The 26,999-nt window shown below is 46.7% G+C and overlaps 1 protein-coding gene across 1 annotated transcript in view; it reads right to left on the minus strand.

Annotated features, from left to right (window-relative positions):
• PRKCQ (protein kinase C theta) overlaps nucleotides 1-26,593 on the minus strand; it is a 450,885-nt gene extending 424,292 nt beyond the window's left edge. The window contains exon 1 of the mRNA XM_069629668.1: nucleotides 26,088-26,593. Coding sequence (XP_069485769.1) covers nucleotides 26,088-26,301 — 214 coding nt within the window. The 5' untranslated portion in view covers nucleotides 26,302-26,593. The remainder of the gene's footprint in view (nucleotides 1-26,087) is intronic.
• Between the last annotated feature and the right edge of the window lie 406 nt (nucleotides 26,594-26,999).

Consider the following 26,999-nt stretch of genomic DNA (forward strand, 5'->3'; position numbering starts at 1 on the left):
TAGGCGAGGAGCGTGGACATATTCAGCAGGTTCCCAGGATCTCTCTTGGGGGCCGTAGCCTTTCCAGTCAATTAGGTAAAATAGTTTAGATTTGGAGATCTTGGAGTCCAGAATGCTTTTGACTTCAAACTCGAGTTCTCCATCAACTAGGATAGGTTTTGGAGATTTAGTTAGTCGGGTTTGAGGTTGCACGGGTTTTAATAGAGAGACGTGGAAGACCGGATGTATCTTCATGTGCGGGGGCAAGTCCAACTTGACCGCTACTGGGTTTACTATGGTAGTGATGGAATAGGGACCAAGGTATCTTGGGTTGAATGTGCGTGGCCCTTTTAGAGGTAGATATTTGGTGGATAACCAGACTTGATCCCCTACTTGATATTGAGGGGCTTCCTTCCGATGTTGATCTGCTCCTTTCTTGTATTGTTCTTTAGCCCTTTGAAGGTGAGAAACAGCTTCCTTAAAGGCTTGGGTGATTGTAGAATGCAGTTAGTCTACTGCTGGTGTTTCAAGATCTTGGAGGGGATCCAACTCCGAGGTTCGAGGGTGACTGCCGTACAAAAGAAAAAACGGGGTTTTCCCAGTTCCCGAATGGACAGAGTTATTGTAGGCATATTCGGCTATCCAAAGGATGTCTTTCCAAGTTTTTTCAGTTTGTTGCAGCATGCAGCGTAAATACTGTTCCAGAGTTTGATTGGTCCTCTCGGTTTGTCCGTCGGTCTGAGGGTGGTGACTGGTCGATAGTCTCACATCAATTTGAGCCGACCGACAGCAACTTCACCAAAAATGAGAAATAAATTGACTACCTCGATCCGAAATTAGAACCGAAGGAAAACCGTGCAGTCGGACGATGTTTTCGAGAAATTCTCGGGCCAGAGTTGCTGCTGTTGGCAAGCCTTTGAGCGGAATGAAATGCGCCATCTTGGAGAATAAGTCCACGATTACTAGAATCGTATTGTATCCGGAGCATGGAGGTAGATCGGTGATGAAGTCCATAGAAAGCGTATGCCAAGGGCGAGGTGGGATGTCAATAGGGCGTAAGAGGCCTGCTGGTCTTTCCTTTTGACTCTTGTTTTGGGCGCATACTCCACAGGACATTATAAAGTCTCTGATATCTTTTTTCCAAGACGGCCACCAGAAGTAGCGCTTGATCTTTTCTGAGGTCTTGGCCATACCGGGATGTCCTTCCATTAAAGAATCGTGATAACAAGAGATTACTTTTTTCTGTAAATCTGTGCTGGGTAGGTATAATCGTTCTTGGAAATACAATAAGTTGTCCTTTACTGCAAAGTCCTTTCCCTGCAGATGCCAATTCTGTATGTCTGCTGGAGTTACAAGTTGCCTGGCTTTATCCTTAACTTCCTCTATGGATTCTGTGGCGATTACACCCAGAATTCTTTGTTCGGGAATGATTGGTACAGGTTTAGGGTTGATCAAGTGTTCTTCCACTCCCATCCGAGAAAGGGCATCAGCTTTACCGTTCTTTGTACCAGGTCGATAGGTAATTATGAAGTCAAACTCGGCAAAGAATAATGCCCAACGGAGTTGTCTAGAGGATTGGGCTTTTGCGGTTTTCAAATATTGCAGGTTTCGGTGATCCGTAATCACAGTAACGGTGTGTCGGGCCCCCAGCAGATAATGCCGCCAAGCCTTAAAGGCAGACTTGATAGCCAGAAGTTCCTTGTCAGTAATCGTGTAATTGATTTCAGGAGGCGAGAATTTGCGGGACCAAAATGCCACGGGATGCAACTGATTGGTTACCCGGTCCTTTTGTGATAGAACTGCCCCCATGGCAAGGCTTGAAGCATCAGTTTCCACGATGTAGGGGAGTTCGGGGCGAGGGTGTTTTAAGATTGGTGCAGAGATAAATTTAGTCTTCAAATCCTGGAAAGCTTGTTCCGCCTCGGTAGACCATTCAAAACGTTTGTTTTTCTTTAACAAGGCAGTGATGGGCTGGACTATTCGAGAGAATTCGGGGATAAACCTGCGGTAAAAGTTAGCGAAGCCTAACATGCTTTGCACACCTTTTACGGAGGATGGTGATGGCCATTTGAGAACTGCATCGACCTTCTTTGAATCCATATGCACTCCGCCAGGTGATAATATGAATCCCAAGAATTCAACTTCAGTCACGTTGAAAACACATTTTTCCAACTTAGCGAAAAGTTTGTGTTGACGCAATCTTTCGAGGACCATTTTCACGTGTTTCCGATGTTCAGATTCCGATGAAGAATAAACGAGGATGTCGTCAATGTAAACAACAACACACACATCTATGAGCTCTCTGAGGACATTGTTCATAAAATATTGAAAGGCGGCCGGGGCATTGCAAAGTCCGAAGGGCATGACCTGATATTCAAATAGCCCATACTTGGTGCAGAAGGCCGTCTTCCATTCATCGCCCTCTTTTACTCGTACCAAGTGGTAAGCTCCTCTAAGATCCAGCTTTGTATATATGCATGCTTTTCTGACTTGGTCCAGGAGTTCAGGGATGAAAGGTAACAGATATCTATTCTTAACGGTGATCTGGTTCAGGGAGCGATAATCTATACAAGTTCTAAGGTCTCCTTCCTTTTTTGGAACGAAGAACAAAGCTGAAGAAGCAGGGGACTTGGAAGGACGAATAAACCCATTTGCCAGGTATTGATCCAGGTATTGTCGAAGGTGAAGGTTCTCAGGCTCGGTGAGGGCATAAATTCTACTACAAGGAGGAGTAGATCCAGGTATCAGGTCTATCTGGCAGTCATAAGACCTATGAGGAGGTAGAGAGTTAGCCTGATCCTTCCGGAAAACATCTTGGTATTCTAGGTATTCGGGAGGTAACTGGGGAGTCTCTGAAGAAATTGCTGCCAGTGCAACACCAGGTGGAGGGTGACAAGTAGAGACACATTCTGGAAACTGGACCGTTCTTGCTCGCCAATCGATCAGAGGATTGTGTTTCTCTAACCAAGGTATTCCTAGAATAATTTGAAACTGAGGGGCCTTGATCACATCGAACACGATCTTCTCATGGTGTCCATCTTGACTTACTAGCGTCACCTCTTGAGTGGTATGCGTTACTGGCCCAGAGGCTATCTCTGTACCATCCACCATAGTAATGACGTCCTTTACAGCCTTGGGACAAAGAGTTAGATTCATCCTCAAAACCATTTCATGATCCACATAATTGCTGATGGCACCGCTGTCGACGTAAGCTTCAATTGCATGTAATCGATCCGGATTATCAGGGCTAATGAGGACCATAGGTATCTCGAAATGCGAGGTCACGGAACTGGTTTTCACGCTCGGCAAGAGGACCTCTATTCTTGTCGGGCGAGGTCGTTTCCCTGCTCAGAGTTTGTAACTTTGGTAACTGCAGCTCCTACTGCCTTCTTGGCAGGTTTCACCGGACAGTCTCGAAGAAAGTGCCCTGAGTTTCCGCAATAGAGGCATAATTGCAACTGTTTTCTCCTTTCCCGCTCCTTTTGTGTTAGAGGACCTTTCAGACCCCCTATTTGCATGGGTTCCCCGGAGTCTACTCCTTTGGAAGGAGTTGGCGGTTTGGAAAATACTCGAGCATCAAACTTGGAACGATCGGCCTTCCTGTTCTGCAGTCTGTGATCTATTTGAACGACTAAGTCTATATAGTCCGAACAATCTTGTGGGGGATTCACTACTTGGGCTAACACATCTTTGAGCTCTCCACGTAGACCTCTATAAAACAGCGTAATCCTTTTGTCCTCAGGCCATTGAGTTTCCACTATCAGTCTGTTGAAAGACGCAATATAAGCCAAAAGGTCTTGATTACCTTGTCGCAACGAAAGAAGCTCATTGTCCAAGGCCTGCCCCTGTGAATGTCTTGCGAACAGTTTTTCCATACTGAGCTGAAAAGCTTGAAAATCATGGAGGATCGGATCATCTTGATTTACTAGAGGGATCGACCAGTCTGCCGCATTGCCACTAAGGTACGAAAGCACGAAAGCTACTTTAGCTTGATCAGTTGGAAAAGCTGCTGGCCGGCATAAGAAATGCAACCGGCACTGATTGATAAATACTGCAAACCTCTTTGGGTCACCAGAAAATCGTTCGGGCGGAGCCAGAGTTACATTCCCAGGTAGGTTGATCTGAACTCGATTCATAGAGGATGTAGAAGGAAGATTTCCCCCAGATGCGGGTAACGGGGTCTGTCCGGCTTGTGACTGTAGCAATTGTCTAGCGAGATCATCTGTTCGCTCCTTGGAAATAATCAGTTCCCTTCTTAGAGCGTTCGTTTCCTGACGGGCTGCATGCACTTCTGCCCTTAGTTCCCCAAGTAACTGGGTTAGCTGGTCGGTATCCGAGGTTTCCATGGCGCCTGGACGGGAGTTTTGTGGTAGGCTTTGCGTTCTGTAACGCTCACCTGATTCCCGTAGAGGCGCCGGTCTTGACTGGGCGTATACCGTATCTGCAAAGGTGATGTGTAACACACGGCTGGCTCTTTGGGCTGGACCTCTGTGCACTGTATGTCTGACTTGAAGGGTAAGATGTCTGCAGATAGAAAATATGGGATTAAGGAACTGGGTTATTGAATGTCACTCTCTTCTTCCCTTTCTCTTCTCCTGTAGAACCCCAAAGGTTAACGCTCTCACCTTAGGTAAGGGAACGCTGTGCTCTCCATCTGCCTCGGGGCAGGGTGCTGTAACCAGTTTCTTCACTGGATAAGGGGAGCAGGCCTCTTGACTTCAGAGGACTGCTGTCCGTCGTTTACTGCACGAACGGTAAGTTTCGAGTAATTCTAATGTCTTTAAAGTCTTTAGTAATGATGTTTCTTGTTTTGCAGGGTTCCGGCGATGGCGGATGACGGGCTGAAGTGAGTTGAAGATGGAGCCCGTGTGATGAATAGAAGCGCCTGGAAGCACGTAAGTAAGCGCTTGTTGCCTGCTTCACGATGCGCTCTAACTGTCTTTTTATTTTGCAGGTACAAGTTCGGAGCGGCTGCAGGGTGCCGGAATACCCACTGGGTTAGATGTGGAAAGGAGTAATGGCACGTGAGTATTAAAGTTCCCCAATGTCTTTAAACGCACCTTGTTTTGTCTTTCAGATGCGGGATGCAGCGCCGAAGGCCTCCGGAGCGTGCGAAGAGTTGGTAAGCTTTTGTCTTTCAGATGCCGGAATGCAGTGTGAAGACCTCCGGAGCGCACGAAGAGTAGGTAAGCCTTTGTCTTTCAGATGCCGGAATGCAGCGCGAGGCGTTGGTGACAGCCGATGGACCAGGTAAGTGAAGAGCTGTCACTGAAGACCGTAATGCTAACCTGTTCTTTCTTGTCTTTATAGGTGTTGCTGAAGACTGGATTCAGGATGGTAAGCCTTTTTCCTTAGGCCCAGGATCAGATGCAGAAGACACGATGAGCGTTCTGCTGCAGAGGATGCAGAATAACGCAAAGCAAGATTCATCCATCGGGTGTGGTTTAAATAGCCTCCTGTAGTGCTTAGGTGTCTCCTTCCACAGCCACGCCTAGGTAAGAAAAGAGTTCCTGCTTTCCAGAAGAGTTCCAGTGTTCTGAATCTAGGGAGTGGCTCCTGCCCCACCCAACAGGAAAAGTAGTTCCAAACAGAAGAGGATCAGAGGCTCAACTGGCAGGCAAGTAAGCAGCATGGTCTGCTGCAGGTAAGTCCACCCAAGCATTATGAGCCCGGCGCTTCCAGAGCTGGGACTGGGCATATTTATGAGCCTGGTGCCACTGGCGCCAGGACTGGGTCCAAAAGGTCCCAATTGGGACTGGTTGGCACTCGGAACCTGGGTTATGGATCTGCTTCCAAGGGGGTTGGGAAAACCCTGACCTTTTGGAAGCAGAGATCATGACAGCGGGACATACGCTTTAAGTCGGTTGGTGTGAAAGACTGTCGGAGCCTCCTTGGGATTGCCCAAGTTCACCAGATAGTTAACCTCTCTGAGTTTACCCACAACTCGGAAGGGTCCCATCCACTTATCTTGCAAGGCCCTCTGCCTTGTTGGGATCATAACGAGAACGAGCTGGTCTTGAGCGAACTCAACCATGTTAGCCTTTTGATCGTGCCAGTGCTTGACCAATGCTTGTCCAGCTTTCAAGTTATCGCTTGCTTCCGTCATCATGCGTGACATTCTCCTCCGGAGACCTATCACGTAGTCAGTCACTCTGACTGGCTTGGGGGAAGGAGCACTCTCCAACCCCTCCTTAATCAGGGCCAATGGACCTCTGACGGGATGACCATAGAGTAGTTCGAAGGGCGAGTAACCTACGCCTTCCTGAGGGACTTCTCTATAAGCAAAGAGAAGGCATGGCAGTAGAAGGTCCCACTTACGCTTAAGGGGTTCCTCTAAAGCACCTATCATGCTCTTCATGGTTCGGTTGAACCGTTCTACCAACCCATTGGTTTGTGGGTGGTAAGCTGTTGAGAACTTGTAAGTAACTCCACAGGTTTTCCACATGGCTTTCATGTAGTGAGACATAAAGTTTGACCCCCTGTCAGAGATTACTTCCTTAGGAAACCCGACCCTAGTAAAAATACCAAGGAGGGCCTTAGCCACAGCCGGAGCTGTAACAGTCCTCATAGGAATTGCCTCGGGATACCTAGTAGCATGGTCTACTACAACAAGTATAAACCTGTTGCCTGAGGAGGTTGGAGGATCAAGGGGACCAACAATGTCAATCCCTGCTCTCTCAAATGGGACTCCCACGACTGGGAGAGGCACTAAAGGTGCCACTTTCTTGGAGCCAACCTTACCAGAGGTCTGGCAGGTGTGGCAGCTCCTGCAGTGTTTTTCTACTTCGACCCCCATCTGTGGCCAATAGAAGTAGAGGGAGAGCCTTTCCTTAGTCTTCTTGAAACTCAAGTGACCAGCCAAAGGAATCTCGTGGGCTAACTGCAAGAACTGTGGTCTGTTCTCTTGGGGTACTACAAGTCGTTTGTAGGCTCCAGGTGCAGACTCCGTTGGTTCACTGTAGAAGAGGCCATCTTCCCAGTGCAACCTGTATTTCCCAGGCTCTTGCCCTTCAGCCTGAGCTTCTGCCTGGTGGCGAAGACCTTCCAGAGTTGGACATTCTCTCTGTCCCTTACTGAAGTCTGCCCTGCGGGGTCCACCTTCTGCCAGTAAAGACTGCAGCTCAGGATGGTCAACAGGATCCAGATCTCCAATGAGTTCCTGGCCTTCCATTAGCTCTTCCTCAGAGTCTAATTCTACCACACAGGGTTGTACCTCCCTCTCCGCCTCGGCTGGAGGTGGAGTTACGGGTGTAACTTTGGACAACCGCGGGGAAGTCCGTGTTGGCTGCACTGGAATGCGGGCTGCTGGTTTTGGGGTAGAAGCCTTAGGTTTCCCTTTCGCTTCTGATTTCTTGGAGACAGCGGCCGACAATTCCAGTGGAGCAGGAGTGATATCTTTCTTCATCATCTCCTGGAGAGTACCGCGCATGGTCCTCTCTCTTGCAGGTCTGGTTAGCTCCTGTAACCGTTTACTAGGAGGTCTGGGAGTATGCGATACAACTTCGAGAGTTTTCAAATCGTTACCCAACAGTACGCGTCCTGGTACCTCACTCGGTATGCTGACAGGTATCTTCACAGTCATGTCGTTACACTGGATGAGAACTGGTAATTGGGGAAGCATCTGCACAGGCCCTCCAGCTAACTTGGTGAGGCGTTTGGGTGCCTTAGCAACATCCTCAGCCTGAAAAAACGATTTATCCACCACAGTTATGCTGGCCCCAGTGTCCCTAATGGCAGGAGTCTCCTGACCATTCACCTGGACACTGTCCTTATAATACTCTTTGGTATTATCGGGGATAGAATTATAGACATCTAAATTCTGTTGTTCCCACAATCCCAGAGATACTAAAGAAACGCTGGCTGAGACTCCAATGGGTTCATCAGCTAGCAGTAGAAAGTTTCCACTTGCCATTTGGACTTCCTCCTCTGGAGCGAAGGCTAAGGAGACAAGCTGGACCCCTGAAGGTTTACCCTTACATCTGGGATCTCCTTTCACGTGGTCAGTCGAGCCACAAACAAAGCATTTACCGAATGCTTTCTGGAATGGTGGCTTGTTCTGACCTCCTTCCGGTTTGGTACCAGAAGACACACTACTCTGCTGTGGTTTTCCCGGTGGCTTACCCTTCTGGTTTTGTTTGGGGCCCTCTTTGGAATGTGAGTTATTCGAATTCTCTTTTGAGTCTTTTTTAGGCTGTTCTCCCTCATCCTTTTTCTGAGTTGCCCCAGAATCCTTATGAGTAGCCCTGTTGGCAACCCACAAGTCAGCAGCCTTAGCTAGTGTCAGAAATGATGATAGTCACAATAATCATTACAAATTTTAACAGCTGGCAGGTTACCCCAAGGACTCACCGTTACCTCTCTTCCTATCCTGTGACTGACACCTTCCAGCAGGGGAAGACTCTCCTTGTTTCAAACGGGGAGATGAAAGTGAAAGCCTCCCAAGTACCTCTTCCCCCACCCAGATAACCAGGTAGGAGAAGAAGTCCCAGGGAAACCCTCTGGGGAAGAAAACCTTGTGTCGAAGGTTGCGGGAAAGATGTCTTCAATTGCAGCGGAGATTCAGGTGAAGTCCAGAGGACGTTCGTCTTGAAAGAGAAAGAAACTGGTAAGTATAAGCAGGTAAGTGAAATATGGAAATGTAAGATGTTTAGGAATGTAGAATACCCTTAAACAGGAACGATGTGTGGGAAAAGGTGCCAGTCAGAAACTTCAGAAAACCTCTACGATAGTAAGGAAAGGTTGTGATTAGAACTAGTAAGATAACTAGATCGAATAGGGGAAAGCCACGGGGGAATCTTTACCTGAGAGGAAATAAGGGCGGAGCTAGGAGTTGTTTTGATAGTGCAGGGTTCTGCACGGGCAGTCGCAATACCGGTGTAGCATAAGCCTGTAACTTTGAGAAGGAAGATAGAATAGTGAGTTGGGAAAGGTAGAGAAACGGGAAGTCAATATGCCGGAGAGTCCCGAATGAAGCTTACCGCGCTCCGGAACGAGACCGGCGGGCAAACTTAGGTGAGAAAGAGATGGAGTCCGTGGAATCGGGAGACAGAGAAGCGGTGAGGAATGCACTGAAATTGAGACAGGGTAGGAATGTTTAGAATGCCGAAAGGTTAGTGATTAGCAAGACGTATCAGGATACCTAGATGCGAACTTACGTAGCGTTGTTGTAGCAGAGTAGCAACGCATTCGTGTGCTGATCACAGGAACAGATATACCTACACTCGGGTAGGGAGACAGCACTTCCTGGATACCGAGTCGTGCAGAGGCTAGACCCGCATCTTTAGTTGCGGCGGCCATCTTGCTAGTAAAAATGGCTGACACCCGCCGTCCTAAGGTCCATCGATGCCACAAGGACCACCGCCTTCGGAGGGGCGTTACAGTATGCCCCCTCAAATGCCCCAGGCCACCTGGTTTATTCGGATGGGATCGAAAAAACCGGCGGACCAGAGCCGGAGCATGAACAGCCGATGCAGGTTCCCATGAGCGATCAGCCGGAGAATACCCTTTCCAGTCAATCAAGAACTGCAGACGTCCCCGAAAAAGACGAGAATCGCAAATACCAGCCACTTCATATTCGGGGCCCATCGGGGTGATGACAGGAGGGGATGCACCCGTCCGTACTCGGGAAAAACGATCCACCACGTCCTTCTTCAATTGCGACACATGGAAAACAGGATGAATCCTGGACCAAGACGGAGGGAGTTTTAGCCTGTAAGCAGACGACCCCATTCGTTGCAAAACGGGAAAGGGACCGAAGTATCTCGGGGACAATTTGGACGGCACCAAATGACGAGGCAAAAATCGGGAAGCCAACCAAACTAAATCTCCTGGCACCAGTCTCGGAGCGGGAGTGCGATGTCTATCAGCAGAGCGTTTGACACGGGCCTGGGCTTCCAGAAGAGAGGTCCTGGCTGTTCGATAGCCCGTCTGAATAGCATTGATGAGATCGTCCACATCGGGAAACCTAGATGCGGAGATTGGACCACTGGGAAAACACAGAGGGTGATATCCGTAGGAGCAAAAGAAAGGGCTGAACCCCAAGGCTGAGTGTCGAGAGTTATTATAGGCAAACTCTGCCAAAGGTAACAAGGGACACCAGTTGTCTTGCGAGGAAGAGATGTAACAACGCAAATAACCCTCCAGGGTCTGATTTAGACGTTCTGTCTGACCATTCGTCTGTGGATGGAATCCTGAACTCAACGCTCGGGAGATATGCAAACTTTTGCATACTTGCTGCCAGTATCGAGACGTATATTGTGAACCTCGATCAGAAACGATGGTCTCAGGAAGTCCGTGAAGAGAGAAAATTTGTGAAAGAAAATCTTTGCCATCTGGGATGCGGTAGGAATCCGCGGAAGTGGAACAAAATGTGCCAATTTTGTAAAGTAATCGATTGTGACCATGATTACTGTGCAACCGTCCGAGATTGGCAGATCAACAATAAAATCTGTTGAAATCATTTGCCAAGGACGGTTAGGAACTGGCATTACTGAGAGGAGACCTGAAGGGGCAGCTCGCGGGCATTTAGATTGCAAGCAGATGGCACAAGCGGAAACATAATCTATGATGTCTCGAGTCATTTCCGTCCACCAGAAATTCCGCTGGATCAATTCTTTAGTATTAGCCACACCTCTGTGACCGGCTAGATAAGAGTCGTGACAAAGATTCAGAACCGTTCTTCGTAGTTCACTCGAAGGGAGAAAGAGTTTCTTGTCATTATAAGCACATCCTTGGACCAAGGTAAGTTTCCAGGTTGACAGAAATTTTGGATTCAACTGGATGAATTGCAAAGTCGAGTTAGCCACGTTTTGAAGAAATGTGGTAACTACCTGCACAAATTTGGCTCGGGGAAACAGAGGCTCTGCTCGGAAGGGCGTAGAGGAGTTATAATCCTTTCTAGACAAAGCATCCGCCTTGAGATTGGCTCTTCCGGGAATAAAGGTGAATACAATCTCATACGGTGAAAAGAAGTGTGCCCAACGTGCCTGTCGGCTATTTCGGGTCTGAGAGTATTGTAAGGCGCGTAAATTACTGTGATCTGTTCGGACCTCAACTGGGTGTCTTGCTCCCAATAGCAGGTGTCTCCACTCTTCAAATGCCTTTTTTATAGCCAGTAGTTCCTTTTCAAGCACTGAATAATTTATTTCAGAGGGAGACAGTGTTTTAGAAAGATAGGCTATAGGACATTCTATTCCTTGATCATTTTCTTGAAGCAGAACGGCCCCAAGGGCCTGATGAGATGCGTCTGATTCAACAATGAATCTCTTGGCTTGATCTGGAGTAATCAGGATGGGTCCTGTGAGGAAATGTTGCTTCAGTCTCTCAAATGCTAGTTGTGCCTCCTCTGACCAAAAGAACCGTACATTCTTTATAAGAAGAGCAGTCAGTGGGAGAATTTCTTGAGAATAATGTGGGATGAAACGTCTATAAAAATTTGTAAATCCCAGAAATCTCTGCAGATCCTTGATGCACATCGGTATAGGCCAGTCAGTAATAGCTGAAACTTTCCTAGGGTCCATGGCTACCCCATTTGCCGATATTATGTATCCCAGATAGGCAACCTGGTTCCTGTGAAACTCACATTTCTCTAGTTTGCAATAGAGATGATTGTTAAACAGTTTCCTTAGGACTTCCTTCACATGCTGACGGTGTTCCGATGGTGATGTAGAGAAAACCAGAATATCAACTAAGTAGACAATAACTGTGTGAAGAAGAATATCTGAAAATATGTGGTCCATAAAGCGTTGGAAGACGGCAGGGGCGTTGGACAGAAAGGCATTACTTTATATTCATAATGTCCCAAAGGAGTACGGAACGCCGTCTTCCACTCATCGCCAGCTCGTATACGAATGAGATGGTAAGCCCCGCGGAGATCTAGTTTTGTGAAGATGGTAGCTCCTTTAACGGCTTCGAGTATTTCTGGTATGAGGGGCATAGGATAGCGATCAGGGATTGTGATTTTATTCAAGCCCCTGAAATCTATACATGGTCTGAGTTCCGTGGATTCTTTCTTGGGGATGAAGAATAAGGAGGCTCCAGCTGGCGAGGTGGATTCTTGAATAAGTCCATTGCGAAGATTCTTTTGGAGATATTCCTTAAGGACTTCACGTTCTCGTCTTGATAGGACATACATGCGACCGAAAGGAATCGGTGCATCTGGAACTAGTTCCAAGGCACAGTCATCTCTCCGATGTGGGGGTAGTTCGGCATATTCTGAATCGGAAAATACTGTCTGAAACTGCCTGTATTCGAGGGGTAATTCCTGAATATGGTTCAACATAGAGATGGAACCAGTATTTTCCAACATGGAGATAGTAGGACGAAATCCAACAGCTCCGTCCAAGAGACAGTGCGTCAAACAATGTTCAGAACCCAGAAAGACAGTGCCCGCCTTCCAATTGATATAAGGATTATGGGCTCGAAGCCAGGGTAACCCTAAAATTACTGGATAGTGTGCTGTACGGATTACATCAAAGACAATAGTTTCTTGATGGGAGGAAATATTCATCCGCAAGGGTGTTGTTTGTTCCTTTATGGGTCCTGAAGTTAACGGACTACCATCCACCGACTCAACTGGTATTGCCAAGGTCTTAACTGAACACGGGATGTTATGAGTGGTCTTCCAGAGGGTATCGACAAAATTCCCCGCGGCCCCACAGTCTATTAAGGCCGTGACCGGAATGGAATCAGAATCTCCCCATTTGATTTGGACTTGCAAGGCCAGCATAGTAAGATCGGGGATCTCTGTTACTTGTAATGGTAACATAGAGGATGAGGAACCTGTTACTGATTCCCTAGCCGCGGTTCCCCTTGCGGTTGGGAAATGGTGTTTCCCTGTCTTTTGACTGGGATGAGAGGACAATCTTGAATGGTGTGTTCCTTGGAACCACAATACATACACAGCCCCTTGACTCGACGTCTATTGCGCTCTTCTGGGGTAAGACGGCCTCTGGTAGTTCCTATCTGCATAGGTTCTTCAGTCTGAGATTTCCCTACACTAGGAGAGTATGTAGCAGGTTGTCTCATGGGACGGCCGCGACGTCGTTCCTTTAATCTTTCTTGCAATCAGTAGTCCATCTGCATGACCATGGTTATTAATTCTGCCAGATTTGGAGGTCTGGGTACTCGGGAGATCTCATTCCTCGTTTAATCCCCTACGGAATATAGTGATCAGAGCATCGTCAGCCCAAGACGTGCCAGCTGCTAACTGCTTGAAATTGGTGATATAAGACAACAGATCTTGGGATCCTTGTTTGAAATCCAATAACTGTTCTTGGGCTGAAACCGTGATTTCTTGACGGCTAAACATGGCTCTGAGACTGTTCAAAAAGGCAGGGTAAGAATTCAACAAAGCATTATTTGTAGTAACAAGAGGCGTGGCCCATGCTAAAGCGGGACCTGTTAAATTTGCAATCATGTGTCCTACTTTATCACGGTCACTTTGAAAAAAGGCTGTCTTGAATGAAAACTGAACGGTACAAGCCTCAATAAAGGCCTTGAGTTTATGAGGATTACCATCGTATAAAACCCCCGAAATTGGGCCAGGAGGTATCTCAGAACATCTAGGGACTCTGCCTACCTGTTGTCGGAGAAAGGCATTCTCCTGTTTTAAAGCCTGCACTTCAGCCGTCAACGCTTGTACAGCAGTGACTAATTGCTGTTGTTGGGCTGCGTCCATATTCCCTTGTAACCCTGAACCCCTGAGATAACCTGCTCAGAATTCCTGATAACTCAGGTTAAATTTCAAAAACATATGATTTGGGCGTTGCTAACTGTCAGAAATGATGATAGTCACAATAATCATTACAAATTTTAACAGCTGGCAGGTTACCCCAAGGACTCACCGTTACCTCTCTTCCTATCCTGTGACTGACACCTTCCAGCAGGGGAAGACTCTCCTTGTTCCAAACGGGGAGATGAAAGTGAAAGCCTCCCAAGTACCTCTTCCCCCACCCAGATAACCAGGTAGGAGAAGAAGTCCCAGGGAAACCCTCTGGGGAAGAAAACCCTGTGTCGAAGGTTGCGGGAAAGATGTCTTCAATTGCCGTGGAGATTCAGGTGAAGTCCGGAGGACGTTCGTCTTGAAAGAGAAAGAAACTGGTAAGTATAAGCAGGTAAGTGAAATATGGAAATGTAAGATGTTTAGGAATGTAGATTACCCTTAAACAGGAACGATGTGTGGGAAAAGGTGCCAGTCAGAAACTTCAGAAAACCTCTACGATAGTAAGGAAAGGTTGTGATTAGAACTAGTAAGATAACTAGATCGAATAGGGGAAAGCCACGGGGGAATCTTTACCTGAGAGGCAAGAAGGGCGGAGCTAGGAGTTGTTTTGATAGTGCAGGGTTCTGCACGGGCGGTCGCAATGCTGGTGTAGCATAAGCCTGTAACTTTGAGAAGGAAGATAGAATAGTGAGTCGGGAAAGGTAGAGAAACGGGAAGTCAATATGCCGGAAAGTCCCGAATGAAGCTTACCGCGCTCCGGAACGAGACCGGTGGGCAAACTTAGGTGAGAAAGAGATGGAGTCCATGGAATCGGGAGACAGAGAAGCGTGAGGAATGCACTGAAATTGAGACAGGGTAGGAATGTTTAGAATGCCGAAAGGTTAGTGATTAGCAAGACGTATCAGGATACCTAGATGCGAACTTACGTAGCGTTGTTGTAGCAGAGTAGCAACGCATTTGTGTGCTGATCACAGGAACAGATATACCTACACTCGGGTAGGGAGACAGCACTTCCTGGATACCGAGTCGTGCAGAGGCTAGACCCGCATCTCTAGTGGCGGCGGCCATCTTGCTAGTAAAAATGGCTGACACCCGCCGTCCTAAGGTCCATCGATGCCACAAGGACCACCGCCTTCGGAGGGGCGTGACAGCTAGCTCCCTGGAATCCAATTCCTTCGAATCAGCCAAGTGCTGTCTGAGCTCAGGAGAACAGACATCATAAATAGACTCCAACATAAAAAGATTCCTCATACCCTCATAAGTGTTCACTTTGTAACCCTTAATCCATCCCTCTAAGTTTTTCAACCCTTCACTCACCCAGGTAGCCCAAGGGGTACCATCATGCTTTTTGAGGGTTCTAAACCTCTTAAAATACTGGGAAGGGGTCTTCCCGAATCTAGCTATTAAAGCTAGTTTCACACTTTCGTAATCCGTCTTATCCGCCTCCCACAACTACATTACCACATCAGTCCCAACAGGAGGGAGCCTAGAGAACAACCAGGGAAGCAAAGCATTCCCGGTGATGTCCTGGAGCCCATGATTGTATTCAAACAGTTTCAACCAATCCAACACATCCAATCTCGGTTCGTACATACCCACTAATTCCTTCGGCATCCGGGGTCTTTTGGGACTGGAGCTTCTAGAGGAACCAGAGGAGAGAGAAGCATTTTCCATAGACAACTTTTTCATCTCTAACTCGTGATTAAGTTCTATTTCTCTGAGTCTTAACTCAGCTTGCTTCCGTTCAGCCTGGGCATTCATCCGTCTGAACTCGAGCTCTTGGTTTCGTTCAGATTGAGCCAAGAACCGTTTGTATTCTAGTTCGAGCTTCATTTTTTCAAGTTCAAAATAAGCAGGGTTACTTGTGGGACCTGGTATGGGCCCCGTAGGCACAGCTGGTAAGGCAGGTAGAGGAGCAGGGGAGACAGTTTCGTTAGCCTCTCCGTCCTCGTCAGCCTCCTCACCGCTATCATCAGAATTACGATTCAGATCAACACCATCGCTGTTATCTACAGTTGCTGGAGAGTTTGGTTCCTCTGAACCAGTACCCAGACTTTGGTTCGCCAGCAATCTCTCGATTAGTTCTAACTTCTTGCCTCTTACAGAAAGATTCTCTTGCCTACAGAGAGCTTGCAGACTCTCAGTATTTTCACCTGACAAAGACTCTTGACTGTAACTTTCCATCGTAGACATGTTTTTTGAAAGTTGCTTTTTGTGCAAAGTTTTGTGGTTAGTTATCCTACAGTGTCAAAAAGCACTCTAAACTGTATACTCGATACAAATCCCACTGCTGCCACCAGTGTTAGGCAGAAACCTGTGCAGTTCCCTCTGGGACCACTGCAAAAGATTTAGGACTACAGGTGTTTGGCGGTGAACCCACTTGGTAGCAGTCTGTACCACACAGATTCACTTAGTAGCTGTGGCTGAGCAGTCAGACTTCCCTCAAGAAGAGTTGAGCAGTATGTGGAGTATACAAAATAGGGCAATTCTTCACAGCAAGACAAGCAAACACGCAACGAGGCTTAGTGTAAAGATATTAAGGTATTTATTTATAACGAAACATCTATGAAAAACACTATGGCAATATCACGGCAAACAAATCAAACACAATTACTCTACGAAGAAGAAACGATCAATCCCCCTAGCAATACTTCGACAACTCTAGGTTCTACTGGTACCACTTATTTTCAGACAGAGGTGTATACCTCAACCTAGATGACACTCGAATATTAGTTAGGGCGGGAGAGAAAAAGATAGGCAGGTTATGAAATCAACACAGTTCAATCCTACGCGGATAAAATGCAAGGCAGGAAGGCAAGAATCACAATAGATCATAAAGTTCAGAGGCCAGGCCCACTCGGAGAGAGGCAAGGCGTGATGTCCCAAAAAGTCTCTAGTGGAGATGCATTCAAGTCTGTGTAGCAAATTGTTATCGGCAGATTGAACCAGTTCAGAACAACAAATGAGAAAAGCTTGGAGGCGACCCAACGGAACGGAGAGGATTAAGACACCTCCCTCGAACCGATCGAAAGGGGAAGCCAGGCGGACACGGTACCTTGTTGTGGAGGGCAGCTCCGGCGGGGGCAGTTGTTCCTGGTGGTGGATGCACGTCGGGTCTTTGCCAAGAGTAGAGAGGTTCTCGTCGTCTAAGAAAAGTGAAGTCCGGTGCACCACCAGGGAAGAGACCAGCCGCGGAGTGCTCCGTCACAAGGCCCCACCTTTTGGTCGCGGTACAGGGGTAGTGGCTATCCGGTTGCTGAGGTGCTCTGCACGGGCAATTCGACCACTGCGTCCTGAGGCGAATAAAAAGCAAAGGGGACTGGTTGTTCCCACCAGCCAGGGGAAGAGACTCTCCGGCAGGGAGATCTCCTCTGTCGTCGGGAAGTGGTTAGTCGGTTCCGCAGGGCTCCACCGGAGGTGTCGTCGTGCAGGTCGGCTCAGTGTTACCCTCGTCGGATTCTTAGGTCCTGTGGTGACTTAAGCCCTGCTTTTATGCAGAAAACCCCCCTTCATTCAGCCTAGCTGTCAATCAACACATGCTAAGTGGTGAGCAGGGAGGTTCACCACTTGGGCCAATCACTCCAGAGTGCGACCAGGGTTGGCAAGGCAACTCGGTCCAGGGTGCCTAAACCCCCTCCCACACCTCTGTGGTAACCCAGACAGAACGGCACCACTTTTGGAGGGTCTCTGTCCAGAGGCCCGTCAAAAGTGGAACAAAGGGCTCAACCTTTGGTTTAGGAGTCACAGACGCCATTTTAAAAAACCGAGTTCTGGCAGAAAATACCATCCGATAAACTTATTTAAGATAAGTAGACCGGTGGTACGTTAGAGATTAACGAGAAAAAGTATCAATCTCCAACATTGGGACGAATCCCATAGGGTTATGTCCGGGGTCGAACATAACAAGTAGTTTCCACTGCCACCAGCCAAAACTCGACGAGGGGGGACGGGACAGTGCCCCCTCGAGTAACAGATCCAGGAGTAATCGAATTACTCCTACTAGCACGTCCACAATAAGATGGTTTGTACTAGTTCTGTTAGTAAATTTAGGTCTAGTAAAGTCAATGGTGACTTTACATGCCCGGGGAGACAGTAGTCAGTCCCCGGGTATGGAGTCTATGGTGGAGGTCCGCTAGGACGCCCCAGTGTTACGGCACGTAGGGTGCGGTGTAACACACATAGAAAAACATATGAGACCCTATGGAGTAAAAGACCCCATAGCCCATAGAACACATTGACATTCAGAGGAATTACACACATTCATGTCCAAGAGTGGTAGGAAAAGAGTCCCACTCTTGGCAGGATGGAAAAAAACAAACTCCAGAAATCCAGCAAAGCTGCTGGGGGAATCACTGGGTTAGGAAATTCAGCCTAAACAGAGAATTCTCCCTAACATGAGGAAGCAGCTTAAATAAACACGGGTGAAGTACAACCACAATGTTTTAATATATCACGTTCTACATCAGACTGACGCCATTTTGTGACACTAGAAATAACAATTATGCAATGCAACAGGGTTGTTAGAGCAGATCGCTTTCATGTTGGTACCTCATTGTATATGGCTCTGCAAGAAAGGATGAGAGGCAGGGGTTGAAAGTGGGGTGGAGGGAGCAGGCAGGTGCACAATCTGTGCTGTTGATGAGTACAATGTAGTGCATACCTTGTGAACACTTAAAGTGGCAGCAGCTAGTAACAGTGGGAGTCCCCAAGGCAGTGTCTGGTAGCTGCGGGTTTGTCAAGGATGTGTCTGAATGGGAGAAAACACCCATGCGCGCACGCACACACACACATGCACACACACACACATGCACACACACCTGCACACACACACACACACACACCCACATGCACACACACACCCACACACGCGCACACCCAGCCACCCACACACACGCACACATGCACACACACACACAAACACACACACGCACAGGCACACACACACACACACCCACAACCACACACATACCCACACATGCACACACACACACACCCATAAACACATGCACACACACACCCACACACATGCGCACACACACACACGCACACACATGCACACACACACAAACACACGCACACACATATGGACACACACACACACACACACGCACAAACCTGTAACTTCTGCAAAGACACTTAAAACACACCTTCATTTTCTTAGGGTATATTTTCGTTGTGAACTGTGAATCGCTCCTCTACCCCTGTATGTCCGGTGAGAGAGCAGCGGGCTATTTCTTTTTCAAAAGTTTTTTCATCATTCAGTATATTACAAACATATTGTTCAAATGTGGACCATGATGATAAAGCTTGACCAGTTGGCATCGGGATACTGAAAGAGAATGTTTCAGTTTTGCACAAAAGTAGCAGAGGAATGGACCCCTCCAAAAAGAATGTGAAGGAAAAGCAAAATTAAAAATCACTGCTACGAAGCTTTCTTTTACATTCAAAACGGTGGAATTTTGACAGAACTAAAGTGTAAACTTTTAGAAAGTCACCACAAAATTTCGCTTTTTATCATGTGTTCTCACAATCAGGGCCGGCCTTAGCAGCTGTAGCACCTTGGGCGGCAAAACAAAAAAAAGGGTGCCACATTTTTCAATAGTTGTTGGTGCTTCGCATGAGCTCCCTATTCTTATTGAATGTGCTCCTCTCCTGGGAGACCTTGAAAGACTCACAGAGCGGGCGTGGTGGGGGGCTAATGGCAGGACGCCTGGGGCGGTCGCCCGGCTAGCCCAGCCCTAAGGCCGGCCTTGCTCCCTATCATTATGATTGTAACAACTATTAGTGCCGTTGACCGCTGAGGTATTGAACTAGAGCCTTAAAAAAAATGGGCCCACTTTTTATACTAATTTAAATAAGTGCATTGCTGTAACATCACGACTCCGTAGACGTGATGATAAAGGAGGTATTTATTTCCGTCCTTAGGATCAGTTACATCAAAACCCAACCAACAATGCACTAAACCGCATCCACACCGTCCTCCTCTCTCAACCATCTTCTCTTCCAAACACTCCACATTCTCCCACCTCATCACGCTCCACATTCGAACCCCAAACATACTCTCGGGAGGATAGCTCAGGGGCAACGTGCTCGCCTTGGAAGAAAGACGACACGAAGCAACACAGGTTCGATCCCCGGGTCTGCGCTTAGAAACCTCTGGGTATTAAGCGCGGTATTATATCATACTTTAAGGAGCTGATGTTGAAATTAAGCAAAACCTGTAATTTTATCAAAAGCCTTATTGCAATTGAAGAGGTTATACTCTGGACCATGTAGTCAAGGATATCAAATCGCCATAATGTCAGGAGCAGCAGAAGTGGCATCATACACCTCATGCTATAACAAGTGTGTCATTACATGACCCCTGACACTGGTGACATCACAGAATATACTAGAAAACACCTACAATATGTTTAAGAGTAATAAAGAAACACATTAAACCTATGCGGGATAAAGCCAGGATTCGTTTCCAACCATATATTAACTATAGTGCTACCTCAATATGCCAGGGCTGCTGTCATGATACTGCAGGGGCACAACCATCAGAACTATCATAGGCCAATAGCGGTGTTGGCTTGTGCCAGTACAGCCTTGAATGGGCACTTCTTTCAATGCCAGACAAGTTAAAGCCTCAGGTTTCAGACATAGCCATAATGGTTCTATGTCATTTCATCGATAGGTGAAATTTCGATGGGTTTTCTTCAGTCTTTTTTACCGAAAAAACGAATTGAAATTGATTTATTTTTTATTTTTGGGGGGTTCCTCCCCAACCCCCATTATTTTTTACCTATTCCCGACCACCACCACCCCATATATATATACTTTTCATCCCCTGAACCACCCTAAAAATTTAAATGAGTTTTTTCAGTAAAATGTACTCTGAAAAAAACCTATCGAAATTCACCCATCGATGAAAGAACGCTATACCAGCCATAATATGCTAAACGCAGCCTTACTTGCCCAGGAACTGCTTTAACATGCTAAGTGCATCCTCATACACCCAGGTAGTGCCAGTCTATGCCAGGCATGTGACATGCATAGTCATCATATGGAAGGTAAAGCCTCAGAAGCCCAAGAGCTGCTATTTATTTATTGCAGCCCGGAGGCTTCGAGGCGCTTTTACAAGAATATGAAAGAGGTTTGTCATACAGGTTCATGCGCACAAGGCTTCTTTGTTAGTTACACATATCATATGCCAAGTGCATCTGCAATCCCCCACATACTGCCATTTGATGCCAGCGAAAGCCTAATATGGCACATAAAAGCATCATATGCGAGGAGCATCCGACATGTCCAGGCGTTTCCATCACATGCCAAGTGTAGTCTTATTCGTGCAGGCACAGCCTTCTGCCAGTGGACCAGCCATATCCCCTCCCCCACAGCACTGGCAGATTTACTACACGAATGACATGGGGGGGCCGGAATGGATGGTGGACAAAGGGCAGGCAAGGGAGTCTGGGGGTTGGGTGTGATGAGGATGGATTTAAGTGTAAATAAATCAGCTTGTTGCCTGTCAAACAGAAGTGAATCACTGTTGGGTCATCTGACATGAGCACATGAGAAAAAGAACCCCCTCTGATGAGAAGCCATGTACTCCGGATCACACACAGAGGTCCGTCATGTAGAGAAGCCAGAGTTTAAGAACAGCTGCCCTAGTTTCAGTCTCCAGTTTACCAAGCAGGCCACTTCTCCTGCCAACCCATTTTTATTTTTCCATAAACAAACTAAGATGCATTGTTTGCTGTCCTTAATGAGCAGAACTACCTTTCAAAGCACGTTCTTAATCGTGTTGGGTAAAACAAGTATGATTTATTCTCTTGTTTTCTATACAGTGCTTGGTAACTTCATGTTTACATGTTTAGCACTGTTAATAACCAGATAATGATGTTACCAAAATAATTCTGTACAATGTATCCACACTGCAAGGATGAGAGCCTTTTCTGCTGAAATTCAAATCTATGATAGGCTGCAGCAGCAAGCGCTTAACACACTAAGCTGTCTCCATCCCATTGTACACAGTTTGCAAAATAGAGTAATTTTAAGAACATAGAAATAAATACACGCATCAGAAAATAGACATGAAAAGTCACATTCAAGTGAACTGAAAACCCAGATGACACAAAAATGCAGAGACACATTGAAATCATACAAATAAAGCTCTCCAAAGAACAATAACTCCTAAAATGCCCTGGCTATTGTGGAAAATGGGCCATGAAATTAACCCATAATCCTGCAGAGAGACCCCTTCTGGTGATGGATTCCACTGTACACGCAGCTGTCATTTTGCAAAGATTAACAAGATTGCAAAATGCATACTGTCACAAACAAATGTGTATTTAAATGTTTTTGTTTCAGGCGAGTAGTGCTTATTCGTTGGGTGATGGATCCGTTTATGGCATCTAAGTTTGAAGGAGAACAGGCCTCGAATCGCAAGGGCATTGGCATGGGTAACAAGCAGGGACGCCATTTCACCAAAATGCCAGGGGTAGCAGAAGTGACATCACACGCCCCTTGACCTCTGATGACATCGCAGGAAGTGATGTCATTTGACCCCACCCCGAGGTGACAACACAGGTACCAATGGAACACGACCTATCACTTCTTGACAAAACAGGAAGTGGCATCATATAGCATTGTTCCTAAGTACACTACGAAAAATATGGTTACAACGATATCACCATAATGCGATATACATTTCATACAAGAATGGATCAGCATATGTATAAGTAAGATCAGTGTGTATAGGCCCATATTACTAAATTACTGTGAATGCAAGCAGACGTCCAAGTCCAAATGATAATGATGTGTTATTATATAGCACTTACGCTTAAGCGCTTAATATAGTTCAAATATGTACTCATCGACCTCAGAAGGATGAAAGGCTGAGTGGAGGCGTTTAAAAACAGACTAAATCAGTGACTCACCCCCTGATGTGTGCTTGAAATAAAACTTTAATGAGTCTAGCAATTATTGTATAGAATTCCAGAAAGACGAATTATTTGGTATTCCTATTCTTTCTTATTTGGGGTCACTGCTCAAAGTGTTACACTTGTGGAAGCCCCTGTTTTTTAAGTGGACTGAACAAGAGAGCCAGCAACCCCAGAAACAAAGAGCCACATGCCCAGGAGCATACATGTGTTTGTTTTGGGGTAGGAAGGGAGACTGCAGGGGTCACATCTGCGGCCCCTAACGACCCCGAAATGACGTCCCTGGTAACAAGGGGCACCTCCTGCCTCTGAATACCTTTGCATTACATCTATGCATGTACACGCAAGTCTCTGCTGCAGATGCATTAACCTGCTGGATCTGCTTACCTTGCCTTACCCATAATGCATCTTAAAACTTTAGAACTCCCTGTGCAGTTTTCATATTTCGTGTTTGTTCTGGAGACGCTGCCTATGAATGGCGTGCTGCTTTACCGTTGTTTTTGTTTCCATTTCCTGGTTCCCTTGTCTCTGTCGATGGCCCTTTTCATGTGTTTTCATGTTTCGTCTTCTTCGCTTTTGCATGGTGGTGCTTGCATCTATTTAAAACCGAGCACGTCAAACATAGTTTTCTATTCTTACTCCAGAGACTTCCACTGCCAGTCTCATGTCTTGACCTTAAGTTCTAGGAGTAAACGTCCATCGAATTCTATGTACCGTTATTACTGTTTCTACCCTGTTGAAAGTCCACTCTTCGGACAGTTCTGCAGAAAGCCATGCATGTGGATGTATAACTAAACATATGATGGGAGAGCCCACGTTCTCAATTACGAATTGTAGAACCAGGAAGCCTGTACTAAAATCCAGCTTCTCCACTTGATTTAAGTATGTGATCCTGAGCAAATCACTTTACATCATTGGAGCAAAGTGTCCATTCCTGACAAAATTGCTGTCACTTAAAGGTGTGCATTACATAAAGTCACCGATTCATGGTTTAACAGTCTGCAGTATTGCAATGGATATAATAACAAGCATGGATATGTTATGTTAAGTTGATTTATATATATATATAGCACATGATACAGGCTGAAGTCTTTCTTATGTCACGTATCTCTATATCAATTGAGAGCCACGTTTCTCGCCTCATAATAAGTGAAAAGGAACCGAGGTCAAAGTGGGTGGGAACTAAATGGTACTACGTTAACCCCGAGGACCATTCATGAATTGCGGGCAATAGCACCTTTGTTATTTTGATTTACCCCTACTGGGAACACACAACTGGGACCTGCTTGGAACACTTTAGTCTCATATCTGGTTTCGCTATCTCGTAGCCATTGGTTTTCTTGTGTTTATTTTAATGGCCTATTTGCAGCGTGGCACCCACTCCCAAGCTGCCACATTACCCGGCACCACAGCAAGTGTTTCTCTTCTGCTATGAAGCACGAATAACGGGCACATTGCTGCAGGCACAGCTGTGTGTGCAAGTAAGGTTTGGAGGAGGGGTGGCTGTAGCACTGGGCATTCCCCTTGTGATGTGCAAATGGGCGCTGATTAGAAAAGGGAGGGTGTATAAAGCGGCAATTTTTCTTTCAGTGTTGATAGGACAGTTGCAAAACACAGTGTTGGGGTGGGGGGCGCGGTAGCGAGGAAAGTCAGTGCCCAGGTATAAGGTCTGTATTGGGCGGTGAGTGTGGGGTCAGTGGGGATCGGGGTCAGGGAGGTGGCGGGGAAGAGGGGAACATAGTTTTTATTTAGAAATTAATACTACAATGTTCCTTAGGTGGGTGTAGCATGATGAGGGTGGGCGGCATTAGAGAGTTTAGTGTAGGAGGCATATAAGGGCATAATTATGGCTGAAATACACCCTGCAAGTGTAGGGCATTACAACAAAAGGTATCAAAGCACAGCAGTCATAGTAAAACACAGCTATTATTTCTATTAAAAGTACACAATAAAATAGGGGGTCCCAACTTGCAGCCACGCTTTCCTTAGTAGTTGGGTGCACCACAGCATAGCTTATTGGATGAAACTCAGTACCCTTGCCCCCCTCTACCCTCAACAATATTTTTGACTAGCCTAAGGCCCTGTGGGTATGTATTTATGGCAGCTTCCAGGATCATGCACACTTGCATGAGCGAGAAAGCAATGAATTCATCTATTCCATGCCGCACGGTTTCTCGCCCTATGCTCCATCGGACGATGGATCAGTTTAATCTTTAAACAAAACATATCTTATGAAAAAACAGAGGTTTACTGAGATCGTCATGAAATAACACGCAAGATTTGCATCTATCACACGGGTGGATCCCTTCATTGGTCCTTATGAATACGTTTGTCCCGATGAAGGCCATTGTTAATAGTGAGAGGTCGGGAAACCTACTCTAGTGAGGCCAAAACACTATGCGTCAACATTTTTAGAAACAACTGTGTGTGGTGATGTGTGTCCCCACGTGCAGAGAAAATAGCTGTTTGTCAAGTGCACTAGTACAACAATGTATTTACATTTGGATGTGAAGCACAAAAGCGTGCAGCCTCTTGAAAATATTCCAGCCCGGGGCACTTGGTGTGCATATGAGGGCTGCCTCCCCCCGTGCACACATCTGTCTTCGAAAGGCTTGCATTTTGAAACTATACAAATTTGAATGGATCTACTCTGATGCGTCCAAACCTGTCTTTATGCTTCTTGAACATAAATAATAATATTCATACTTTAGCATCCATATAGCGCTACAAACCCTCAGGCATCTGAGCGCTGATTATTATTACTACTCACGGTGTGTGGTACTCATGGCAGTGTACTGCAGAGAAGGACACTAGAGTGCAGGTGTGTTTTAAAACAGTGTCAATGCAAATCTCGCATGGAAATAATGCAAGCGACAATTCAGAATTTGAGCAAAAACTGCTTATCATTATTGCCAATAATAAGCAACGCACGCTATGGGTAAACATTCAACATTCCAGCCCACATGGATTTATAGAAAAAAAGTGACTGTAGCCTGGTGTTATATCATCTCAACAAACGTGCATGTTTTAGGCATCTCTGCTGCACAACGGTCAGTGGAGTGTCTAGGGAGTGGCCTGTGGTGGCACGTGCTACACACTGGAATCTGATTGGCCACCCCACCCGCCACTCCATTATCCTAATCTATGATCATTCAACTTTAAACGCAGGCATGCAAGACACTAATCTTAGTAATTAAAGTAGATATGGGTTGTGGAGGGAAATAGTACATTAATGCTAGTCAGACGTGTGTGTGCGCGTGGGCTCATACTGCATGCCACCCCCTGCATAAGGCAGTGCCCCACTTGGGCCACGCCAGCCAAAAGAGTCTGGAAACGGCACTGCTGACGATTTTTTACAGGTACCCTTATTTCATGCTCAATTTGGAAATAACTCAGAATGAAAGTGTTGGCAGAAAGCCCCTGGGGCTGCGGTAAGGCGAAAGCAGTCCTTCACCTACCTGTCAAGACGGCTTCCTTCACCATCACGGCACAGTAAGGGTTAAGCAGTACGGTTTCCCCCTGCGGTTGCAGGTTGGGCCCAGCATCAAAATTCGAGAAACTGATCCGAAGGAAAGGCGACATCGCTGCTCCCCCACGCGATGAGACACAGGACGCGATCCTCGGTGAGCTGGCGCTGTCTTTCTGGAGGTTTCCTCGAAGCGCTTTGTGCATGTTTTTTTTTCGCGGTGTGCTATCGTTCGCAGACACTGACACACTGGCACCAGTTTCCGCGCCCGAGGAGAGAGCCGTGCACCTTCCTGCTGGGCGGGTGCGCAGATAGCCGTGACACAAGCTTGGACGCGGCAGTGTCACCACCCGCTGAGCTGCAAAGACAACTTCAGACGCCTGCTGCCCTGCTTAATTTAGCGGTCCAGCAGGGGTTCTTCTCAGGATGTGTGGTCAGTGGGCGGAAAGCAAAGCAGATAGGCACCTGCTCAAAGAAGCCCAGCAACAAGAAATAAAGCAGGCAAGTGGACAGTGGTTATGTGTAGCATAACATGACCGCTTAGCAAGCCGAAGGCGCCCACTGTACACAGATATGAGACGTGCCGTGCTGTAAAACTTGATACTGTGCAATGGATGACAGCTATTTATATATTTGACCGCACCAGCAGCTGCAGGGGTCCCGGTCTTCTCCCAAACTTATTTGCCAAGGATCCTTCGACAACTTGTCACTAAGTTATGAGTTGGACTATTCCATCACGGGCGGTCCTAGTTCTGCAGCCACCAGCAGTTTACATGCCGGGGTTTGAAAACACAAAACTACAAGTACCAGCATGCAAAGTGCTGTCATAGAACAATGTCCTTCATAGATCATCATCCTATGTCTGCCTAACTCGCCTGTGCTTATCTGTAAATGCTTTCTGACA

The sequence above is a fragment of the Ambystoma mexicanum genome, chromosome 12 (genome assembly GCF_040938575.1).
Source record: "Ambystoma mexicanum isolate Mex_15411 chromosome 12, UKY_AmexF1_1, whole genome shotgun sequence".
Lineage (NCBI taxonomy): Eukaryota > Metazoa > Chordata > Amphibia > Caudata > Ambystomatidae > Ambystoma > Ambystoma mexicanum.